General features: G+C 42.6%; 3 protein-coding genes across 7 annotated transcripts in view; all 3 read right to left on the minus strand.

Annotated features, from left to right (window-relative positions):
• hhat (hedgehog acyltransferase) overlaps positions 1–7,719 on the minus strand; it is an 18,107-nt gene extending 10,388 nt beyond the window's left edge. For both annotated transcript variants that reach the window (XM_019863971.1, XM_019863972.1), the window contains exons 1-9: positions 7,578–7,719; positions 6,837–6,977; positions 6,696–6,760; positions 6,222–6,335; positions 5,757–5,951; positions 5,051–5,266; positions 4,405–4,582; positions 3,584–3,734; positions 1,658–1,693 (exon numbers count right to left, since the gene is read on the minus strand). In XM_019863971.1, coding sequence (XP_019719530.1) covers positions 1,658–1,693; positions 3,584–3,734; positions 4,405–4,582; positions 5,051–5,266; positions 5,757–5,951; positions 6,222–6,335; positions 6,696–6,760; positions 6,837–6,948 — 1,067 coding nt within the window. In that variant the 5' untranslated portion in view covers positions 6,949–6,977; positions 7,578–7,719. The remainder of the gene's footprint in view (positions 1–1,657; positions 1,694–3,583; positions 3,735–4,404; positions 4,583–5,050; positions 5,267–5,756; positions 5,952–6,221; positions 6,336–6,695; positions 6,761–6,836; positions 6,978–7,577) is intronic.
• Positions 7,720–8,267: 548 nt separating this feature from the next.
• myoz1a (myozenin 1a) lies at positions 8,268–11,651 on the minus strand. Of its 2 annotated transcripts, none has more exons than XM_019863982.1 (6): positions 11,432–11,651; positions 10,258–10,344; positions 9,976–10,163; positions 9,642–9,894; positions 9,276–9,438; positions 8,268–8,875 (listed from the first exon to the last, which is right to left on the minus strand). In XM_019863982.1, the coding sequence occupies exons 2-6, from the start codon at positions 10,340–10,342 to the stop codon at positions 8,641–8,643; spliced, it is 924 nt and encodes a 307-aa protein (XP_019719541.1). In that variant the 5' UTR covers positions 10,343–10,344; positions 11,432–11,651; the 3' UTR covers positions 8,268–8,640. The 2 variants fall into 2 exon arrangements, with proteins under 2 accessions (XP_019719541.1, XP_019719542.1); XM_019863983.1 differs by having other exon boundaries at positions 9,678–9,894; positions 11,432–11,648.
• Positions 11,652–12,924: 1,273 nt separating this feature from the next.
• synpo2la (synaptopodin 2-like a) lies at positions 12,925–23,540 on the minus strand. Of its 3 annotated transcripts, none has more exons than XM_019863969.1 (5): positions 22,892–23,539; positions 18,914–19,065; positions 18,178–18,452; positions 17,752–17,946; positions 12,925–16,678 (listed from the first exon to the last, which is right to left on the minus strand). In XM_019863969.1, the coding sequence occupies exons 1-5, from the start codon at positions 22,991–22,993 to the stop codon at positions 14,067–14,069; spliced, it is 3,336 nt and encodes a 1,111-aa protein (XP_019719528.1). In that variant the 5' UTR covers positions 22,994–23,539; the 3' UTR covers positions 12,925–14,066. The 3 variants fall into 3 exon arrangements, with proteins under 3 accessions (XP_019719528.1, XP_019719525.1, XP_019719524.1); XM_019863966.1 differs by having other exon boundaries at positions 17,752–17,949; XM_019863965.1 differs by having other exon boundaries at positions 17,752–18,452; positions 22,892–23,540.
• Between the last annotated feature and the right edge of the window lie 200 nt (positions 23,541–23,740).

Raw genomic sequence — 23,740 nt, forward strand, 5'->3', positions numbered from 1 at the left:
ACAGGCTGAAATAGAAATTTTCATTTGCAATAGAAATACTTTACTAATTGAGGCCACTTCAACCATCCAATCTACCAGACTTCAGACTGAAGTTTTGCAGACGAAACACACCGAGAGCTGTAATCCCATTTTTAAAAGTGGATTTTGCACTTTGTTAGTTCGTGGAAGATGCCAAAAAAACGGAAGTAGTGAAAATAAATCAGTTTATCCGATAATTTGGGGAAAATCAGCAACCATGTAAAATCTACGTATTGAGTCCGAAAACATGTCATTTGGTCCATATGAGCATATTGTAACGTTTACCCATATGTGAAATGTTTTAAAAATAAAATCAAAATAAAGTCAATCTAAGACATCTAACATCAGCTTAATGAGTTGTGAGGATGGGGGTTCTAAAATCAGCTCCGGCCTTTATGTGTTGTGTTGGTATTTTCCTCCCCATGATTGGTTTTCTTTGGCTACACAGGTTTCTTCCCACATTCCCTCAAATAAGTTCATTGAACACTCTAAAATAAAAATGTAGTCGAAATTGTCCTGAGGTGTGAATGCTTGGCTGACAACCCGTCCATTGTCTAACCTATTTCTCTCCAGCTTACGTGCAATTCTAACGCAATGAGCAGAAATGCTTTAAAAAGTGAATGGATTTATGCATGTCAAAACAAAGCAGACACCCCCACTAATTAGTCATAATAAGTTCTGAATAAAAAAAAAAAAGAAGAGAGACAAGGGAGCTTGTTCTCAGACAAGCGTGGCACGGTGGCATCTACGCCTTCACGGAGCGACGTACCTCCACCAAGCGCATCGCAAACTCCCGACAGGCTGCAGCACATTCAGTGGCAGGCACACTCATAATAAAAAAAAGCGAGCCGTCCGAGGAATAAGCCGGCAAACGGCGCTGGCTGCTCCATATGCACATATTCAACAAAGGAGGCATTTCTCCAGGGTTCGGCGAGTGGAAACGCAACAACAGAAACGCACTTGCTATTATTCCCCAACAACGACAACACGCAAGCTCATAATCATGAGAAAACCTCCATGCAAATGCAGCGTCCTTGTCTATTTATGACCAAGTGTGCAACGCAGCTGCAGAATGCACCCCCCCCCAAAACCCCTGCCCGGCCACCCCCACCAATTTTTTTTTTTTTTAAAAAGGTTTTTAAACAGTTGCATATCGATGAGTTCAATAAGCTGCCAAAATGAACATGCGCTTAAGGGGGGAATAAATACAATGCAGATAGATAAATAGATGGATGGAACAAAGAAAAGTAAAACTACTCAACATTGTGGGTAGTGAACAGGAATTACTTAAGAGTGCAAGATTGTCACTTGGTGGCATTTTATAACTATTGCTCCAATCAACTAACAGTATGTACCCGTCCGGACCTTGTAAAAATGTGTGCATTTATGTAACGATATTCAAATAACTGTCCTGTGTATATTTTACTGAGAAGATCATTTTCTTTTGTTCTCTAGACTGTAGATGGATGGATAGATTTTTGGACAGGTGGATGAACGGATAGATAGAATGAAAGGATCAATAGAAATGTAGAACGACGGATGGCTAAATAAACAAAGATGTTTGTATGAATGGATTGCCAAATAGAATAAACAGAAAGCGTGACAAGATAGGATGTGCATCTTATGAAGGGCCTCTTACCTGAGGAGCCATCGATACAGGCCCTTGTCAAAATGCCTGTAAGAGTGGAGGGACAGAGCGAGAGAAGGGGAGAACGTTAATTGAATTCATTTACATGATAATACCATGAGCCAGGAACACCTGAGCTTCATTATGCCGTAGACTAAATAAACGCAGGCATGTTGAGGAGTGTACCGTTTGTAATGCTAGACGTGCTCTCCCTCCCACTCTCTTGCCCTCTCTCTTTCGTCATTAAGGAGATGAAAAGAAGCAAGTCTTTCAGAGTTGTGCTCAGAAAATACCGCCTGTTTTGTCCATGACGTCAGCAGACAGCTTTATGCATTCCATCAATGTTGTCGCGACATGGGCCAGCTCAGCGTACGCAGGATTGGCATGCGTCACTGGTCAGCACTATTGGGCCGACTTGTCTATTGAGAGATGTGCGCAAACGCAGCGATGGGGCTGGTCATGTCTAAAAATGCACAAAGAATGCTCTCCTTCAAACTGCTTTCATGTCTTGTATCCTGGCGCATTCTGTGATCATTTCAACACAGTTTGTCCCATTACAAATGGATCAACCCGCATTATATTTTCTTGAATAACATCCAGCCGGCGGCATCATGGGAGGCTTCCACCCTCATTTGAAAGACGTACTTCTTAGGTCAACTCATTCATTTCGGTGGATATTTACTGGTATGTTCATCAAGTTGAATATTACAGTTTACTGCCACCAACAAATCTATTCATGAAGCCCCATGAGAAACCGGAATGCTTGACGAGGGCCAAGCCAACATGCTAGGCAAACTTTGCCTATTTAATTTTTAATGTATTTCGAAAAAGCATAACGTCTTGTTTCAATAAATTGCTCCGTGTGTAGATTTGTCGTTAGAATTTGGAAATACAAATTTTAAACAAGATTGTAAACAGGCATTAAAATGGAATCTTTACACTTGAAAAATTCGAACATTAATTTTGTGCATCAACCGCCCACGATCATGAGCTGTTGCTAGCCAGGGCTCCCAAATATACAGATGAGTGGAAAGTGTGTTGTTATTATTATGTGATTTATGATAAAATGATGATTTACAATCCACTTAATATGTACAGTAGCCTACATGAAACTGTAGATTTTGTGTACAGTATTATCACGTTAAATCTTCTTAGCCCTCTATTCTCCACCATGCACGAATTGAGAATCTTGCTAACATATTAACAATGTTGCTAACATCCGACCACAATCGTCATTTTGCTACAGTAGTCTCTTTTTGAGGGGAAAATAGTGACTTGAGGAGTCAGAAATGTCACAAAATATAGCAAATGTAGTTAAGTTGCCAACATTACAGACACCAGTTGTTCCTTTTGGCTTGCTACCTCACCCGTACTTACATCCACACATGCACCTAAAATAAATGCAGCGCTTATTTGACGTTTTACTTTGACGGACATTTTATTAAAACCTCGCAATTCCGTTCCGCCAAGTAAGGAGCTTTGGTCTTCTAATCTTTAATCAACAGCGCCCCCCACAGTGTAAAGGCAGCAATGTCATGTGCTGGCAAGGCTCATGGTGGCTCGTAAATAGCCACTTCTGACATGTGCAAGATCTTCAATAGTGTTCATTAATGGAAGAGAAGTGTATTTCTTATGTGTGTGTGTGTGTGTGTGTGTGTGTGTTTTACTACATTAACCTCTCACCCTTTAGCTCCATTTAAGAAAAAAAAAAAAGTAAGATGAGTCCTTGAGACGTGCAGATGTCATGTGGAGGTGACTGTTGTGGTGATTGCAAGTAATGGCGGGCGAGGCGATTCAGAGCGGGGGCCGTGATTGCCTAAGCGCAGACACACTTTCAAAAGCACTTGACATTTAATGCAAGAATTTTGTCCTCAAGGATGTTGGCCCGCGTGCCGGACAAGGAATGCGGGGGGGCCCCGCTGAGTGAATGTGACTTACCGCCACATGCCAGTGAAGCTGTACATGATGCTGACACAGCGAGGTAGACCAGGAGGAACCAGCTGGTCCAACGTCGCCAACATGGACGGGAGACCGAACAGCACCAGGTACTTGACAAAGAAGAACTGCACCAGGGCCAGAGCCAGACCCCCTGCCCAACAGAAGAATCAATAGTTAGCAGTACATTGACGTGATTAATCATATCAAAGAAAATGACTCGAGCAACACTAAACCTACCACGACAAAATGCAAATAATGCCACTTTTCATTCCCAGTGTATAAAATATATGAAATTTCTCAATTGAAAACTTTTAATGATAAAAATTGTATTTCAAAAAACATTTTTAAAAAGACAATTCATGCTCTTGTAAAATAAACGTCCTTTTGTTTTTTTTAGATTTATTGAATTGTCTAAAATTGTGAACACAAATAAGTAAAACATTTGATGGAGAAAGTTAACATTTAAACTGCAGGCTAATTAAAATGCAAAAGATCACATCTGAATAATGGAACAAGGTCAGTGAGAGCAAGTCTGTGTTTTTTTTCCCCTTACCCTTGCATGTCATTAACTTCCCTTTGTAAAGAGGTAGATCGAGAACAACATTCTCAAGCAGGGATGGCGCTACACCGGGACCAGGGGATGCCATAGCCCCGTCAGAAATTGCTATAGCCCCAGTTCAGCCCTTCCAGCATTTCATTTCAAAAAACATTTATAAATAATTTTCTCATCCTCTCTCCCTCTTGCTCAAGTTCTCCTCTCGCACCGGGAGAGAAAAATCCTGGCGACGTGCCGATGCTCAAGTAAGAACACGTGCACTAACCTAAAGCCCACGGTGGCAGAATCTCCAGATAGGTCTCATTGGACTGGATGGCGTGCATGTACATGACGTGAATCATATACTCGGCGATGCACCACCACATCAGGATCCGTGTCGAACGAAGCAACAAGTAACGAGCACCTGCCTTGTGCCGGTCACTCTCCTCTGCGGGCTTCTGCATCTACAAGGTGACACCTCAACATCCATGAAGCGAACATACGACAGCAACAAAAATAACCAAAAAAAATAAAAAATCCACGTGAGTGTCTTCTTTGATGGCTTCCGAATACACTGAATGCCTGTTTACTGCGGGAGATAAATTGCATTCTAAAATTGAGTGTTCAGTGTCCGCAAAAGGGCCACAGAAATCTGATGTTTACTACGGGAGATAAATTGCATTCTAAAATTGAGTGTTCATGTTCAGTGTCCGCAAAAGGGCCACAGAAATCTGATGCAAATGGACAGATCATACGTGGGGGGGATGTGGGGAGCTAATTGACACATTTTCTAAAAAAGTTCATAATTGTGTGTGGATGCCACAAAATGGCTGAAAATATCTATAGTAGCTCCTTGGCCCTAAGATGCTGCAAGATTGTGAAAAGGTGAATAAATGAATGAGTTTATAATTCATTGAATTTCTGTTGCTCACCTGCTCCACGTAATCGTTAAAAGTGATGATAGGTCCGTTGTAGAAAAAGGGATGGTAGAAAGTGTACGACAACAGCCAGCAGAGCTGCGGGAGGGCGGCGCCATGGATCACGGTGCGGCCGCAGCGCTCCAAACTGAAGCTGATGAGGCGAAGCGTGCCCACGGCCACGCCGAAGAGCAGCAGGTAGTACTCCTCCTCATGCTCGTACCAGCTCCTCTGCGGGAAAATCAGGGGAAACGTTTTTTTTAACCCCATTAACACTGTCTAAAGTAAACTATATTTCTTGGGTTTTGCTTATGATGTTTTTTCTTTTCCTAGTGACTGCAAACATTTCGGATTCAGTTTCTTTTGAATGGTAGTGTATAATTGGTTGTAGTTTCTCTGTAATTTGAAAATGTTTATGTTTGACTGAAATGCCTATTGTATCATTAGATGTTTTAAAAGACACGTGTAATCAAGGTGTGAATTAAGATAAAAAATATATGAAATGTCACTTTTTTATTCTAAAAATATTGCTCAAATCAACAAAAAAGTCTGCAAGAAGATTTCGCCTTGGCCTCTTGCACCATCTTGTGTCCATTAAATGTAGTTTTTTGATCAGCATCTGCGGTGGATGTGAAATATTAATATAGTCATTAAAAGCACTGTACCGGGATTATTTTAATTCTACTACTTATCTGTGTTTGTAATCAGGAGGTACCGCCACCTGAATGTCTTGAAATGGTCGCACATGAAGAGTGCAGAGGAGCAGAAGGTTGCAGGTCCAACATAGAGCGGGCCTTCTGAGTTGCGCCACAGAGAAAGACAAAGCCACATGGAGAAGTAACACGGCCACACCTCTGAGTCCCAACACACTGCAGGCCGCAAACAGGCCGTAAACTGTGAGCGCAGCAACCCGAAACTGTTGACAAAAGGGCAAAAAAAAAAATTACTGAATATATTATGCATTTTTCCATCACAATTTAAAACCCATGGATCTTAAAAACTGGTGGCACACTTTTCACACCACAAGGAGCAGCACAATGTCCATTTAATTCAAGCAAACTGTTCAATTATCTCATTAGTGTATGTTTTTTATAAAGTATCGGTAAAATATGTAGTGCTCTTTTTTCTACTCTGTCCTCTTTAATCACTCGTGAGAGGTTTTGTGTATATGTTTGTTGACTCCAACCTGTGGGTAAAAGATGCTGCAGAATCTAGATAGGACAGCATGTCCAATTAGAGTCCACAGCAAGGACTTTTTTGCCCACTCGGTCCAGAAGGTCCACTCAAAGTCTGACACATCCTGACCAAAACACAAGGACAACATACCATTGCAAGCCTTTAAATGATTTTGGAAATAAAGTCGATGAGTGAAAATGCAAGACAGGAGCCATGTTACTGCTATGTAAGGTTCATACTCCATTAATAAATCTGAATCTGGTGGAAATGTGCATTTATTTTGTACTATTTTTTACAAGCTATGGCTCACATCAACAATGGAAACATTTTGAAATGCGGTAATTTATTTCGGTCTATTGGTTTATTTTAGAGGGACATGCAGATTTTTCATATTTACTGTATGTACAATGTTTCAACTTTTGACCACAATTACTGAGGACACTGCAAGTTAAAGAAGGTAATGGTCAACATTTTCAAAACATACCCTTTTGAACCCCTTAAAGAGGCTCCTTTCCAGGTGAAATTGTCTATCCAATCCGGCTTCATGCTCTGAAACACAGGAGCTGGCAAAACTATTTCCCAAGCACTGTCAACAAACCTAAGGCAATTCCAATTATTCTCCTACCTTTTGAGAACCTGTGAAGTTCATAAAAAGAGTAAAAATGGGAGCCAAAGGACAACAACCAGTAGACAAGGAGCTCCGTCCGTGGCAGCGGCGCTGACTGGACGTATGTCATCTGGTCGTAATCGCTGTGCTACAGTGGGCCTGTGAAATAAGTATGAAATTACAATACATTGTGCAACACAAGTTTAGTTGTGAATTGCAAATTTATGAAAATATAAAAACTGAAAAAGTCCCATTTATTGTGTGTAAGTATTCGCAGCCTTTGCTCAGTACTTGGTTGCCTTAAACGTTTTTCAAATATGATGTCACAAGCTTGGCACACATATCTTTGGGCAGTTCTGCCAATTTCTTTTTATACAGAAACCAATTCATTCATTCCACTGCTCTCACACCGTTTTTTAAAAAAAATGAACGCAAATTTCACTAACTAGTGCTAATTATTTTTAATCGTGACTTCACTGACGAAGACGGAACGCTGTTGACGGTTGCTAAGTAACGCCAAACGCTTTACGACAGTCACGTTCGCGGCAAACGAGTTACGTCTACGGAGGACCAAGTAAGCTAACATACACGGTTGTGAGTGTATTGTTGAAAAATGAGATGTTACAAGTGGACCTGTTTGTAGGAAAGTGTGAGGTTATTTTCCCCACAGCCGTTTCATTATACTGACTTCCATGTGTCCCATATTATTATTGCATATCAGTCGTAGCTAAATTAGCGTAAGTTTATTTGGAGTGTTACCTAAAAATGTCATGTGGCGGTCCATCTTGTTGTCCTCAAGCCAGTCCACGCTCCACCACAGCGAGTGTATGGTTCAAATATAACTTAAGCACACATAAAAAGTGGCACAAAACCCACGGACTCACATCTGCCCTCTTCTCTTCTTCCAGTGTGCTTCAAGCTTGCCCTTCGTCAAACTGGTCGCCCCCTCCAGCCAGGGATGACTCGTCACTTGACCGTGTAAAGTAAGTTCTTGAATTAATTTTGTCTTCGAGATATAGAGTAAACAGTACAAAAATTTAATGTGTGTATTTCTTCTGCAGCGCTCAGTGGTTATCATGTAAACAAGAGTAAATTGTGGGAAGTAGTGATGAAGTACAAATACCATTGCTGATATAAAAAATATATTTGCCCGTTTTACTTCTTACCTTTAAAAACAGGGGAGTTGCTGAAAATGATTTTTCACATACCTGCAGTTGGATATTTTTTTGCCAAGTTCTTACTTTTGTTTCCTACATTTATTTTTCCTCTTTGTGTTTAAAAAAAAGTCATTTCTTCAGGAGAATTTTAAAGTAATGGAGATGCTGCTAAAACGAATAAAGAACATGTTTGGAGCACTTCACTACATTTTGCGTCTATATTTACGCAATCCTTGTTTTTTTTTAGATCTCTTTCCACAATCCTTACGAGTTATAGAATAAAGATAAGTGCTGCACTTTTAAAAAGGGGTTTATTTCTCATTAACAACTGTAACTTCACTTCGATGAGCCTATGACGAGGTCATATGAACCAAAACACAAACAGGTGCTTGTTTCTAACAATCATTGTTGGCATGCAGACACAATTGATTTGTGATGAAGTGAGTCTATCCCTTTATATGTTGTCCAAAATATCGCCATTGTTTATTCTCTCGAGACCATATACGTTTTGTTCTTTTGCCTCTCCGAGCATGAACATTACCACATGTGGGCCATCACAAAAAGCAACAGTTGTAAGCTCATCTAGCGTGACTGTGCATGCCAGCACGTATTGGCATGTTACGCTTTTGTCTGCGTGCGCTTAGTGGGCGACAGTAACAGCTTCTTCAGAGCTCCTCGGTCTCGCCATCATAGGGCACGCCATCCAGCTCCACATGGATGCTACAGGGCTCGCTGCTGCCCACCCAGCCTATGGGCGTGCGGTTAAAGGAACGTCGCAGCTTGAGGTCGTGCCCGTACTCCAGCGTGGGCAAAACTACCACTTTGTTCTTCTGAGTGTCGGGCATTTGGAATTTCATGAACTGTAGGGCCTTTTCAAATCCGCCATAGGGCATGGCAGTCCTGTCAATGGGAGGCGAGTGTCAGTTTTATTCGCAGAAAAACACAAGATAACATACTTGTTAAAGCTGTCAAAATCCCGCTTTGCTGGGTTCTGCATAATAGACATTGGCAGCCAAATGAGCTGTCTATGGCTCTAATTCTCCAATTTTATCGATTATCTCCGTGTGAAAGAAGTTAGTTGTTGGTGTACAGAACAATGAAAAAAGAGAGCTTGGTCAAAGAACAGAACTCTCGGGTACTCCACAAATGAACATAGCTCTTTTTTTTTTTTTAACAGCAATTTAGATAAAACACTCTCTTTCCTGAATAAAATAATTCGTGAGTCATTTTAGCCAAACATCACACTCAACAGATGTAATATTATTGTGATTTCTTTTTTTTTTTTAATGTACATGAATACCTGTTGAAGCATTTGTACTTGCGCAGTTCAATATGATGGACAGGGCCGGGCATGAACCCTTTCAGGGTGGCGAGCAAACTTTCATCACCCTTCATGGCCTTCTCCCATGGTGATATGTAGGTTTTCGGGTGCGTCTTCTTCGATGCATCATCTTTTCCACCATCTATGAACAAAAAGGAACAAACTGGAAAGTCTGCAGCAATTTTCTCTCGGGCGGTCGCTGGATGGATGAATGTGTGTGTATAGTGGTACATTGGCCTTGAAGGGACCAAAGACTCTTGAAAAAGCACTCCTTCGTAGAGCTTGTAACAAATCAGTGCGATTTCAGCAATCCTTCCTACCAATCTTTTTGTGTGGATCCCTCACCCGACCCTCCATGTAATCCATCTTTCCCATGCTGACCTCCGCCTTGTCCCCCCGCACTTCCTCCGACTCTTCCTGCTCCTCCAGCTTCTCCACCCTTGCTCCCAGGCTTTGGTTGGGTCATGGAGGCCCTTCCCCCATACATCCCTCCATAATGCTGTTGACTGGTATCCTTGCTGAGGAGATACCCGCCCAGATGTATTGTCTGGCTGCCCATCTGACCGCCTACTGTCGGGACAAATTTTTGCAACTCGTCCTGAAAGGAAGCCAGATCAAACGAAACACTATTATGTGCTGATTAAACCCTTTGCACGTCGGACCATTTGCTGTAGGCTACCATGGAGTCGCCATAGAAGATGTCGGGGTTGTTCTCGTAGATGAACTTGTCCACCCGCTGCTGCCTCATCTTGAACATCTTGGAGCCTTTGTTCTTGAGTAGCGACAACTCCTCCAGCATGATGTCCCTTGGCGTGCCAATCTTTCTTCCCAAGTCAAACTCGGATATCTTCACCACGGGTTCGTAATCTAGAGAAGTTCATTCATCACATTAAATCACCAACTTGATGTGATAGTGGTCTTGTCAAGTTTGGCCGATCGTAGTAAACAATCTCAGACTTACCATCCTGAGAGATATTTGATATGTCAACGATGACTTTGGTGGGCTTTCTCCTCTTGATTATTGGGGTGGGTGTTCTTGCAGGCATGGCTGTGGGGGGGACAAGTGAGAGCAATGTTTATTTGGACAGTCGGGGAACCAAAGAATCTCTTAATGTTGGGATCATCATCTGGCTTCGACGAACTTTGTCAGAGTTTTATGTTGGATGGTGTTAATGTGTTTTATGCTCCATCCACATGCAATGATCAAAGCTCCAGTTTGTTTGAGCTGATTACTATACTGTACCTATAGTTCAAAAATTACAGTACAGATCGGACAAAATCCCTTTCAAAAAAGTTTGTTTTTGAAGGACCCGTGGAAATAACAGTTTCCACGAATTTTTCAAATGCAGTACAGTGGAACCTCCAAAGTTGAATTGTCAAAAATTGGTGAGATCAGAATCTTCCTCCCTGAATATTCCAGTTATTTATAGTTTGTTTTTGTTTGGGTTGTTACCCCCCACCCCACTGGCCCCCTCTTTTTTTTTTCTTTCTTGTTAGATGGCCATAAGCACCTCCAGTTCTCAAACATGTCGAGTAGCCCTCTCATTAAAAGGAAAAACATCACATTGCCTGACTGTAACACAACCCACAAGGCTATTTTTAATGTAGCCATCCCTAGCCAAGACATTGAGCGACGAGTAAAGGTGTCATTTGACCATCGACGACTCTGATACAATCCGTCAGCACACAAAAACACACCCGCAATGTAATCCTTCTTTTCAATACCTTACGGAAGACAAATACGACTCAATCTAGCATTCGTGAAATACATTTGTGGGTACAGTTTTGAAATTCTAAAAGATGATTAAGTGCAGCTTCTCAGGTTTAACACCCTCCTTTTCTGGGTTTGGTGACGGCATATTACATCTATGCAGTGCCTAGAGTGGGAGGGTCAATGCACTGGCCCATTCCTTTGGTCCTTTGAAGATGCAAGCAGATTGTTCAAGTGGCATCAGATTAATCAAATAAAAATCATTCAAAAGCCTTCTCAGTAAAAGTTTTGCAGCATTGCAAAAATGAATAATTGTCACAATTTCCTCATTCCTCCAGAAATCATTTGGAACATTCCACACACGTCTACCTCTAGTAACTGTTTTGCAGATTTTAATCAAAGCTGTCAGCTGACTAAAACTCACCTGTGTGTTGTTGTTGTTGTTTTTTAATAATCCAGAGAAGTAAGAGATCCAAGATCCCGAATTAACAGATTCCCCAAAAGCGTACGTCTAGTGAATCCCGGTTCAGGGGTCAGCACGACACCCACCCTACACTCAAATGGCAGGTCGTCTCTTCCAGGCTGGGGCTCCGGGTGGCAGCGGTGTGGTGGAGGTGGATTTTGAGGAGTATGAATAGGGATGCAGGAGTTGCTAAGGCATGGAGGGGCGGGTGGGATTTGGGGGTCAGTCATTTGGCCAGCTTAAAGTGCTGATGGGGATATTAAGGGAACAAAATGATTCTCCCAGATGGTTGTGGAGCGTATATTTAGCAGCAGGAACGCAGGGAAGCCTCATCAGTTACAAGATAACCCTCAAGAGACCACAAGGGTGTCTTTAGGCTGCACACAGTGTGAGAGGAAAGTGGAGGCAAGTGCAAATGCACACATGTACACTGTGCAGGTGTGAGGTTAAGCATACTGTATGTGTGTTGGAGTGACTCTGGGGCTGTTTGTGTAACAAAGTGAGGGTCAGACACACTACATCTGACATGTCTATCGACCAGGAGTGGGCAAAGTATCGCCTGCTCCGTTCTTTAATCGAGCGCAAGCATTTACATGATCAAGAGCCCTGCAATTACTCCCTCCCCCCCACTAAAATTAGATCGTTACATTTATTTATTTGTGAATTTAATTGTATCTCAAACCTTGAGACTGGAAGTATCCTTCCATATGTGCCCCAGACTACACGCTGCAATACTCCAGCGCCACCAAGTGACCCCCCCCAAGAAAATGCAGATGCTTTTTCCAGCACCACCCAGTCATAGAAAAAACTGAAAATCACAGATATTCTTGAGTTACAGCCAAACTATGAATATAGACCGGTAGTCAAAATTTACGCATGACTGAATGAGGAAATAATGTTATTGTGTCATAAAAATGTAATTCCTATAGGTGCATATGCAATATTGTTTCTTGATTATTTGTGTTATTCCTTGTATTATTTGTACCCTATTTTCTAACTAACCTTAATTTGAATTTAAAATGTATTGCAGTAGCAGCTATGATTGTATTATACTAAAATACCGTACTGTAATATGGTTGCATGAACTATGGATAGACCGATTATTGGCACCGATATTTGGCATTATGATGATTATTGGCATTAGCCTTTTTAAAAAATCTCCCAGTCGATAAGAGAACATATTATTCAGTTTAGATCAAGAAATAAGAACTTGAACATGTTGCAAATATGAAAAGCTGTCTACTAAACATACTGAAAGGCATTTAAACAAAAGGTTTGGTGTTTATATTCAAATTTTTTTCCATAAATATTTTACTTTTTGTTGCAAATATTGGCTCCAACTATCGGTCATCAGCCTCCTTGACTATGAATCGGTATCGGCCCGAAAAACATATCTGTCTATCTCTATAATGAACAAGTGGGGGCAGTATGAAACCAGACATGTCAGACAAGTAGTGCTTTTCAGATCTAATTTTATTCATCTCATTTTATTGGAAATATAAACATCTCCACACATTTCAATATCCAGACACATTTGTAATTTTCGCACTTTACACCGTAATATCCACAAATGCCATTTTGCAGCCTAAACATCATCCATACAGTAGAAAATAGCCAAAGTCTAACTTCTAATCTCAACTCTATCTTCTTATTTCTTCAAGCATTATTTTTAAAAGAAAAACACATCTCAGTGCGTCGACTTTTTGTCATCTTGGCCATCTAATCTCTGTCCTGATCCTTCCTAATCACCCTTTATTAACATCTTCAGGCTGTGGGTGTTCACGACTTAAACAATTTAATTTAAAATCTTACGTACCAACAAAAATAGGATTAAATTCTTCATGTGTATATTTTAATCACTGACCACATTCAGTTGTCTGTCCTATTATTATCCTACTGATCATTTCCACCTCTCCACAGCCTCTCTCGTATCATTAAATCCTTTTATGAATGCTCTCAGTAAGTCATCCCTTCTCTTGCACAACTTTATATAAAATCAACAAAATACACACTTGTTCATCTGTGTTATTTAATTAAATAAAAGGTATGAGTTACATATATTTGCAAAGACCACACTTATCAGCTGTGCCATTGTTTTATTAAGAAGCTGTACATGGCTAATACACTGTAACGTAAAGTAAGTGCACATTGTTAACTGGGGCTATGAGTGGAATTAATACCAGAGTGCCACAATAGTAATCCATAATGTATAATGACCTCATAGGCGTTTTTAAAAAACTAAATTACATTTGAAATCTAGAATGTGTTTGCATTAAGCCTATGGTTTGCTTTACGATGTACTGAGTGTTAGTACAGTAACTAATCTAAGTTAATGTGAGTGATCAGCAACAGTAAAAGGATGAACATGTTTATGTCTAAAAGCTTGAACCATAGAGCTTAATATGATATTGTGTTTCGGGTTGCTTGTTCATGTGGGGGGAAGACATCCCTTTCCAAAACCAAGTAACCATAAATATATTAAAATATGACGATGTTTGCCTAATTCCTTGGGAAAACAAACCAACCAACACTAGCAGCAAATGTAATTACAAGGACGAGTTAATGAACAGCATACCAGGACTTAGTTTCCAATTGTTTAAATTGCTCCAGGTCTCCACACATGAGCCTGAACACCCCCCTTGTTGGCAACAAAACGCGGTTTGGGTGCCTGAACTGGGTTGGACTTGAGAGGGGGCAATGAAGAACGAATACTTAGCTCAGGAGCACTTTGGAACTGCTTGGCTGCCTGTAGTCCGGTGTTGTAAGACACCGGAATGCAATGTGCTGCGACACTAGGCACAAGGTTCGGCGGAGTCATGGCAGATAATTTTGGAAGGCTGGGCAAGCCACCTATTTGGGAAGAAAGTGAAACTGACTCTCCGAATGGGGCTCGTGCCAACTTGACGTCTGAGGGTGGATCAGTCAGACTAGGCGGTGGAGTGGTCATATCAGAGTCATCTATACGCTCTCCGAGGGTGGTGGCTGAACGAGGTGCAAGAACTTTGGGGACCAGTGTGGGAGCAGACATAGGTGTTGGTGTTGAGAATCTCTTGATCTCATAGGCACGAGCAGTTTTTACGGGTATCTGCTTCGGTGAGGTTAATGAGCTGCCCACCATTACCGTATGATGTCCCTGCCTCTTCTCGTGGTGAGAAGGGCTGGCTGAGAGATTAGCAGCACTTCCACTGTAGTTAAACATGGCAGAGTTGAGCTGGTAGGGCTGCCTTCTCATGAAATCCAGAGCTTGGATACCTTCTCGCTGTGAGCCACCTCTACTCTTACTACCTGGCTTGCTCATGTTCCTCTGAGGCCCTGTGGGGATAGAAGGTGCTAGGAGTGGGTTATACCCAATGGGTGGAGGGGCACGCACATTGGAGGAGTATTTCCATTGAGAGGAACTTGAGGGGATGGAGGAGGTGTGGAGGGGTTGTGCTGTGCCATGCAAGGGCACTTCGCCTTGGTAGTGGGTCGGTGGAGGGGCATCCACTACATACATACCCATGCGGTTCTGTCTGCGGACAAAGAGCTGAGCCCCCTTACCCCCTGCTTGAATGATCTGTGGGGCCTCCTGCAGAACCCGAGGCTTTGGTGCTACCGGGGGCGGCATCTTCCCTATGCCGCTCGCTGTACTGCTTGCCTCCTGCGCAGCATCATAAAAATCTTCATAGAATGGTTGACTATGCTTGGGATTTGTGGCCCTCTCATCAAAATTATGCACCATTGATAACAACTCAGGATTTGGTGAATTCTTCTTGACTTCTGGTACATTGAACATAGGTTTCGGTTTTCCACCACGGCGTCGAGACTCAAGTAAGATTCCTGTACGACCTCCTTGACCAGATACAGGGGTTGGAGCTATTGCTTCTGGCTCAGAGACCATGGACACTGTTGCTACAGGTGTCATGGGAATTTGAGTTGGGCATGGAGGAGCTACTGGCACAACTGGGGGGCAAAGTGCAACTCGTTGAATTGAACCAGGAATTTGAGATATTGGAGGAATAGGAGCTGAAGCCTTGAACTGTGGTGTAGCTGACACTATGTGCTGTGGTGGACCTGATACCACATGTGGTGAAGCTGAAACTATGGTCTGTGATGGAGCAGAAAACATTGGCTGTGGTGGAACTGGAGGCACAGGAGGCACATTTACATATTGAAATGGATAAGCAGCAGTCATCTGTTGCGCTGTGTGTGACGTCTCTACAAATGAGGAACTGGTCGAAGGGTTTAGGATTACAGAAGCCCCAGCTGTGTGAGTTACAGGAGCAGAAGCTTTAGAGGAGCTTGCAGGACCAGGGGACAGCTGTAACATCACTGATGTAGCATTAATAGCCTGCTCTGGGATGATGGAAAATGGCGGTGGAACAGCAGCTGCTGAGGTAGGTCGCTGGTTTGTCTTTGTGGCAGATGGATTGAATGCTACCGGAGCTGTTGCAGCCCGGATTGTAATGAAGCCAGGTGTGAAAGGACGTGCAGTTCTGTTGAGAACATTACTGGCAGGTGCTTCTGGTACGGATGTTTCAGCTAGTGGTGTATTGCCAGTGATCATATCCACAGAGTCGATGGCTGGCCTGGGTCCCCCTTGCATACCCAGTTTAGCTCTTCCACCTGTGGCCAGGGATAGATCTCCATTAGACATGTTAAAGCTTGGTTGCACTTGGTATACATCTTGCTGCATGGGTGTATACCCTTGACTGTCTGGGTAAAACATCTGTGCTTGCTCATTTATAGCCTGTTGGGCTGCCTGAGACTGTATCGCCTCTGCCTTTTTGGCATGCTCAGCAGCCCTTTTCCTCTGCTGTTCAAACAGCTGGGCACCTTTCCCTGTGGTGGCATCTAAGCCCGGACTTGGAGCATCCTCTTCCCCATCCGCACGACCCTCGACACCCGCAGTTGCCCTTTTCTCAAGCATATCCAAGTAGTCACTATCCCAAGTTGGGTCTGGAGCAGCCGAAAAGCCCTCTTCCTCAAATTCTGACTCGCTACCAGGTAACACCCCGTCTTCTTCTTGCGAGTCCAGGCACTGATCCTCATCCACACTGCCAAAGCTCGTGAGGGTATACTTCTTGGAGCGCTGCCGCCTTTTCTTGAACATCAACACCCCTTTGGAGTGAGGATTAGGAGCGTCCGTCAGTAGCGATGCAATTGTTCTACACTTGCTTCTGGCTTCCTTTACATGCTTGTCCTGTGGCGTATCTCCTCGGTTAAGCTCTGTAGAATGGAATATCCACAGCTATTAGTGATGATTGTTTTTGATTGCACAAAATAAACACACAATCAATCTGTGTTTCCTATCTAAATATACACTGGACACATATTACGGTTTTAAGATTTGATGACAACAATACGTGTTAATACTGTATATGCAGCAGTAAAGGTCAGACATCTCTGAATTCTTTCTGAGGTCATCATATAAACCCATCTTGAATGGCACGGCTTAACAGCCATCAATCACCTCATCTTCTGCCACAGTAGCACTCCTGGAAAAAATTCCAGGCAAGCCTCAAGCTTCTCACATTAGCTGGACTGAAGGGTAAATCTGTGAGTTAGTTAATATATGTGCAAGCTGGCGAAATGTTGCAAAGTTGCTGTGTAGGAGGTGAATGGAGGTGAGACAACATGCCCTAACTGCACTTTACTTCTAGGTACGACATGAGCCCTACCAGTATTTCCTTGTTGTACTTTGTTAGTTGATACCAGGGTCTGAAATCAATCAAACTGGAAAATTTAATTTTGAAAATATTTTTGACCAAAAGTCTTAACGTGCGTGGGGAAAGCAGATGGCTCTTGAGTCATGACTCGTGAATTGTGACGTGCAAGGGCAGTGAATAAAAACATGTCCGACCTGTTGTTTTTTTTTTGTATAAAAGTGGGTTCCCCAGATGACAACTATTTTCCCAAGTTAGTCTTTTTTTGATTACATCACCATTCTACAGCAGTCCTTCTTCTGGTCCCTTCGGAAACACTCGAGAAAGGTCTTTATTTTTTTAGCTCACGTATGATCACCTGATATTTCTGGCACTGCAGACTTGTTTCTAATTTGGTGGTGGTACAGAATCCTATGTGTGTATTTTTCAAAACTGTTTATAGTCTGTTTTTTTTTTTTAAGTCTGGGGTCTGTAACAGTAACAATCTTTTAGGATATGAAAAATCCTCATGTATGTACTAGAGAACTAGACCAAAGACTGCTCACTGAACTTTGTGCAGAAAACTGGTGGTTCAGAAATGGAAACACTCTGCTCAGTGGTACACCAATGAGAATATTAATAGACAACTGAACTTACTGGCTTGCTTGGCCTTTTCCATGTAGGTCGTTGTAAGTTCCTCGTCGACGGGGTTATTCACAGGGCCCACCATGGGCACGAGCTGGTTGCGAGAGCGCAGCATCATTGCCTCCTTTGCCCTCTCGGGGGATACCAGCGGCACGTTGGCAAGCTCCAGGAAGTCCTCCTGCTCTCCATCCCGTGGCCCCTGGTCGTCTGCTGACGAGATGATGGAAGATGTCTCAGTTGATGTCTGGGAGGACCACAATCCTGGAGCAGGGGGCTGGTAAATTACTTCCCTTCGTGCTACCCCAGGCAGCCCCCCAGTTTCGCCTCCCCCATGTCCTTCTGACAAATTTGGGTAAGCCTGTGCATCTGGGGCGCTGTCATAGCCACTCATCTCCGAAGTCTCCCCACCCTCAGGAGAGGTCCGTCCCGTCGGTTTACCCGTGTTGGAATTGGGGCTGCGTCGTTTCTGACGCCGCTGCCTCTCGTAGCCCGCCACGTCTGCGTCGCTATCAGTCTCGCCATAGTAGGCCTCACTACCGGGCGGTGAAGTCAAGCCGCTGGTTAGGGAAGATCGACTACGGTGCACCTCTCGGACAGGTGCTTGGTGTAGGTCTGTGGGTGACAGGGTCTGCAGGGAAGCACGGTACTCCTTGTCGATGCGAGGAGAAGGGGCACGAGTCACAAGCACCACAGACTGAAACCCAGCAGGTACTCTGCAAGTTGGAAGGTTTAGACTTTGTTTTATCATTTGAAACACCATCATTTTGGGTACTCAAGTCAGTTTTGATATGCCAGTTTTAGAACTTAGTTGGCAGAAATTTACAAAAGACTCGACTTGAAAGACTTTACATTCATGAGACTTGACTTACAATTGAATTACAAGACTTGCATGCCTGAAAATCTGCATTTCAAAATTGCAGACATGTTTTATTTTTGAAAGAAAAGTTTTTTTTTGTGTAATGTGCGTGAACCTGGCAACTATCACTCAACTACTTTATGGTACAGTGTACAGAGGCCACCTCATGAAGCAAGTATCATGGAGGGAGCTCTGAAAAATATTACATTTGGCTTCAATAATTGTTTGTTGATGATTGCGGGAAAGACAACTGTATGTGACATTCTCCCACCACTGCTTCTTATAATAGGTGAACCAACATAATCCTTTTGTTCTCACCTTTTAACACGGATGTGTAATATCCCCTGGGAAGCGTCTATGAGGATCATAGCCTGGGCATGGGATAACTCATCACATGGCTGGTCATTGATGGACACCAGCTCATCAGTCTCCTTCAAACCGGCTCTGCATGCCTTGCTACGTTTGCGAACCTACATTGGAACAGATAGGAAGAAATGCAGTCACCCAAAACAATGAAAGGAGTCTCTTGTGTCTAGGAATGCAAGTGAGCATTTGTGGCATCTTAATTCCAAGAAACTGTCAAAGTGAGTTCGAGTTTAATGTTGTGCTTGTCTGCCTACGTACTGACAGGTGCCGTTGTAACAAGCAAACTAATGTTTCGCCGGCTTCACAACTCAGTGGTTAGGCCAGTCAACTGTAAAGCGTACATGACAATGGTTGTGTCGTGTATCTGCGGTAGGCCTATTACCTGACAGCATTGCCTTGCTGTGAACATATTCCACATGTTGCCGCTCAAGTGGGACACTCATACACACTTCACATTTGAAGCTTTGCTATTTGTGCCCAAGGTCTGTCAGGACCGTGGCAGTGTGCCTCTCCAAAAGTGTCTCAGGTCCAATACAAACTATGTCAGTGAGCCCCATTATGAACAAATGTCTCAAGTCTTAACCTTGAAGTTTTAAGCAAGTTTGTAGTTACTGTTGCATAAATGAAGCAAGTAAAGACGAGTCGTCGTTAAATTTAAAGAAAGTGGTGTTACTGTATGTCATTGCTCGGGTTCTGCAAGTCATAAGTCAAAATCTCGCTTAGCCACCAAAAATATTGTTGCTGTCCTTTGAAAAACATGTATGTCCATTTTTGTCATTTTATTTTTTATGTTAATGGGGTGTGCGCATTTCCTTGAATATAAATGCAGTAGCATTTTGAGCGCCCATCATGAGGTGACTCTGCATCATAGCATTTTTGGAATGTGCCAATTTTTATAGGTAAAAAAAGTTATTTAGAAATCAGCGCCAAAAACACATTGAGGCTATCTGATTAAAATTCATTGTTGACCAGTATGATGTATTCAAACCAAGTCAGTGCAGTGTCGCTAGCACAGGACACAGTATCTAATGTCCTGACTATACCTTTCGACTTAAAAAAAGAATCGCCTGAGTCAACTTAATTAGTTTTCTCCTCAGCTATTCGAGTTGATACGTAAGGCAATCACACATTCTCATTTAGCAAAGCCATTTTCAAAGTGGCCTGCTTCTGGTGCAGAATATCAATGATTCATTCAGTCACCTTGCGGTCAAAAAGCGTAACAGTTCTTGATACCCTTACAAGCCCACAAACACACTCATACACGGACGGGAGCACGCCGCTGGTACAGAAATACACGCTCACTCATAAATAAACACTCAAGCGCGCACAGGCAGCGGTCCACAGGCGCGAACTCAGCGCTCCCAAAACTCCAAAGTGTCAGAGCTCTTCCACCTGTTGGTGGATATGACGTCCGATGTGGCCATGCCTCCCCTGCTCTCAGGGGTGAACGAGCACGCCGATTTAGGAATGGGAGCAGCTGTCCTTTGCCGTAAAGGTGATTTGGTGTCCCTGTCCTTGGGTATAAACACTACAACTAAGTCATCTAGATAAAGACGTGGGTTGTAGGAGTGCATCCAGATGATTTATTTATTTTTATAAACTCAGAGCTATGGCTACCAAGATTAGTCGACTAGTCATGACTACATCGATGACCAAATCCATTGACACGTAATATAATGGCCAATGTCATAATTCATATTTTTGTAATTTAGTTATTCTTTCAAAACTGCCTTGTCTGCTCTTGCCGGCCCTCTGCCTGTCTGTGATGCTCATCCGGGTCAGGCATGATGTAAACAGAAGCACTGTGGCAGTGTAAAAAAAAAAAAAACTCCACCACTCGCCACTGTTCGACTGTACATTCACTTGCACCGTAAATATTCACATTTCCTTTCACTTGCTCTGTATTCCTGATAAAACTGAAACTGTGTGTGAATTGTGAAACTATTATCAGCAAATTTCGTGACCACACATGATATGAGATGGACAGCAGAATTTGAAGTACCGTTCACTGAATTTGTTTCCCTGAGATACCTCAGATGTCTCAACTTGGGCAGCCACTCATCCCCAAAACAAAATTTGCGCTCTTCACAAATGAATCAGACCCATGATCAGGATTTGTCTCCCTAGGGACTTCGTCAGGAGCATGTTAGCACTGAAAATTCTCTTCTTTGCCGTTGTTCATTGCTTACAAGCGTTTTGTGAAACCTGTAGCTTCATTCAATCACACTTCTAACACTCATTAGCCTGTCTTCTTCTTCTTTAGTGTTTGTCTCCTTTTCTCTTCATTTGGAGTTGATGTGGGCTGGCAAACCACCTCATTTGCGCATTTCCGCAACTTTTCTGGTACTCTCATGTTCTCAAATTTTAGGGGCAAAGCATGTCCATTTAGGGGCAGTCTGGAGTGACCAGCTCTGTGACAGTTTAAGATCAGTGGCCATTTTCTGTTTGCAGCCTTGTAATTGCAAGATGCTGTTGATCAGTTATGTGTTGCTTTGGTGTTACGATGTCGGAGGATGAACAACACGATGGAGACGTCTATTTCATAACCAACGGTTGTAATTCTTCTTTTTCTTCGTCCTTCCAGGTTTTCCCTATCCGGGGCTCACACATTTGGATGATACGAGTGATCTCCAATTTCAAGGCTCATTTCCTCGTAAGTTTTGGCATAGGGTTTATGGGTGGATATCCTTCCAGAACCCAAACTTACCTATTTACCCGGGCTTGGGACCAGCACTGATGTAGGCTGGCTTGACCCCCTCCCTCCCAAAATCAGAGGCTAATGCTAATTCTAATTGAACCTAGATTTGGTCGAGTCATGAATCAAACAGTTTTGCTATTATTGGGAATTTTGCTCTTCAGCTAGCTCCTTGTTTGTGAATATTAATTTGTGCAACAAAAAAAAATTACTAAACAGCTGCATATTCAAAACTTTAGAAGAGGTCAAAATAAGTTCACCTGTAAAGGTTGTAGTGTGTTTTAGGTTCATCCTGAAATCTCAACTGAAATCCATAGACTGAACTTTTTGCCCTTCTTAAAGCAGTTTCATACTGAGAATGGCAAGTACAACGTGCACTTGTTTTTTATGCACTAGGCTGAAACACACACACATTGGCTCACCATGACCCACCACTTCTTGACCAAAATAGAAACCTGGTCGGTCAACACATAATAAAAATCGTGTTCTCGTTGAATCATTTGTGGGCATAAAAGCCTTAATAGATGTCATTCAGCTCTTGTGACAGATGATGTCAGGGATTGAGTCCTGATAAACAATAACAAATGGTTGGCTTTTCTGTTTTGTTTGTGTGCCTTTTGTATACAATGTAGGTAAATGTCGCTTTGAAGCTAAAAAAAAAAAAAAAAAGTCAAATTTAAGGAGGCAGAAGACCACAATGGTTGCGATGACCTGGATTCATCACACCACGCGGCATCTTAATCCTGACTTTACTGCAGTGATGAAAGTGTTTCCATATAAATCTCAAATAACGGGACAGCTTGAACTCGAGCGGAATGATTATAGTGCCAATGGCATGTCCACCCTATACAATGAAAACGCATTGACAGTTGGTAAGAGGTTCACCTGAATCACAAGCCACGACCTTAACCATTAAATGCGGACAAAGTCATTGATAAATACCCACCAAGGTCATGTGTTCCCTATTTTTTCTGCAGTTTGATTGACGAGGCTTAGTGTACGATGTGACTAGTGTTTCCATTTGAATTTGAAATTTAAATGGTTGATTTATACTGTATTTTTTTAGCATGGGTGCATAGCTCATATAGTCATAGTCAGGCCCCAAATGAGTCTGGGATGGAAGGTAGTATTATTATGACCCCTGAATAGTCCTACACAATTCCGATTTTCACTTGCAAATACTAAAATATCAACTTTTGAAAATGACAACTGTCCTACCGAGTGCTCCGTCTTACCTTCGCCACCTGAAGTGGTTTCTGGTTGTCCACGCCACCCTGCAGACGGAAGCCCCACGGTGCTCCACCGGACAATGTAATCAAAACTTCCTCTGCGACCATTCTGATGTTCTCTTTTTGACCTTTTTTGACCTGGCTTTTTAACGTATCTTCTTTTTCCTGGATATCACCCCGTTGTTTCTGTTTTTTCTTTCTTTGCTTGGATGGGGGCCCTCAATGCCTTGGCCCCATGGTGAGCAGTAAGGGCCCCCCTCAAACACTCCAATCTACGCTTTGTCTGTCACGCTGTCCTGGCTCTGACGTTTTTCTAAGTCCAGCCCAGACGACGACACTCATACCTGAACATACATGCACACAAACATTCACACACAGTGAGGTGCACCCCGCCCCGACCGTCCTGGCTAAGGGTATGATGGGAGGGAGGTCCGCTTACACCGAGGAATGCCTTTCCCCAAATGAGCGAGGGACAGCTCGAGCGCAACACTTGTCCTGTCGCTCAGACCTGCAGTATGCCACTGAGCTGCTGATAGCCCCTCCGAAAATAGCTCACCACTACCGCTGCTGTGCCACCAGCTCTTCTTGCGGACCGAGAAACAATTATTTACACAAGTTAGCCACGTGAAATACGGAAAAACTGAAGTATGAGGAATGCATTTGTGTGATTAGGGGGCGATTTTAAAAAAAAGGATAAAGGGTTACTTGAAATAGTTTATTTCAACAATAAAATGTTAAATTCAGGAAAAATAACTTTAATCTAACTTTAATATGCAAATAAAATAGTTGCTTTAAATGCAATTATAATTCACGCTCATTTTAAAATTTTATGGACTGTAATTTATTCATTTTAAT

Source organism: Hippocampus comes, unplaced genomic scaffold (genome assembly GCF_001891065.2).
Source record: "Hippocampus comes isolate QL1 unplaced genomic scaffold, H_comes_QL1_v1.1 scaffold57, whole genome shotgun sequence".
Classification (NCBI taxonomy): domain Eukaryota; kingdom Metazoa; phylum Chordata; class Actinopteri; order Syngnathiformes; family Syngnathidae; genus Hippocampus; species Hippocampus comes.

Excerpts from the sequence above, each read along its gene's own strand:
- myoz1a (XM_019863982.1), bottom strand. The coding sequence starts at position 10,342 with ATGCCTGCAAGAACACCCACCCCAATAATCAAGAGGAGAAAGCCCACC. Across the intron at positions 9,895-9,975 it reads TCTTCTATGGCGACTCCATG|GACGAGTTGCAAAAATTTGT; the intron begins GTAGCCTACAGC and ends GCTTCCTTTCAG. Across the intron at positions 8,876-9,275 it reads AAGTACAAATGCTTCAACAG|GACTGCCATGCCCTATGGCG; the intron begins GTATTCATGTAC and ends TCCCATTGACAG.
- synpo2la (XM_019863965.1), bottom strand. The coding sequence starts at position 22,993 with ATGGTCGCAGAGGAAGTTTTGATTACATTGTCCGGTGGAGCACCGTGG. Across the intron at positions 18,453-18,913 it reads TTACACATCCGTGTTAAAAG|AGTACCTGCTGGGTTTCAGT; the intron begins GTGAGAACAAAA and ends TCCAACTTGCAG. Across the intron at positions 16,679-17,751 it reads GGAAAAGGCCAAGCAAGCCA|AGCTTAACCGAGGAGATACG; the intron begins GTAAGTTCAGTT and ends TCCATTCTACAG.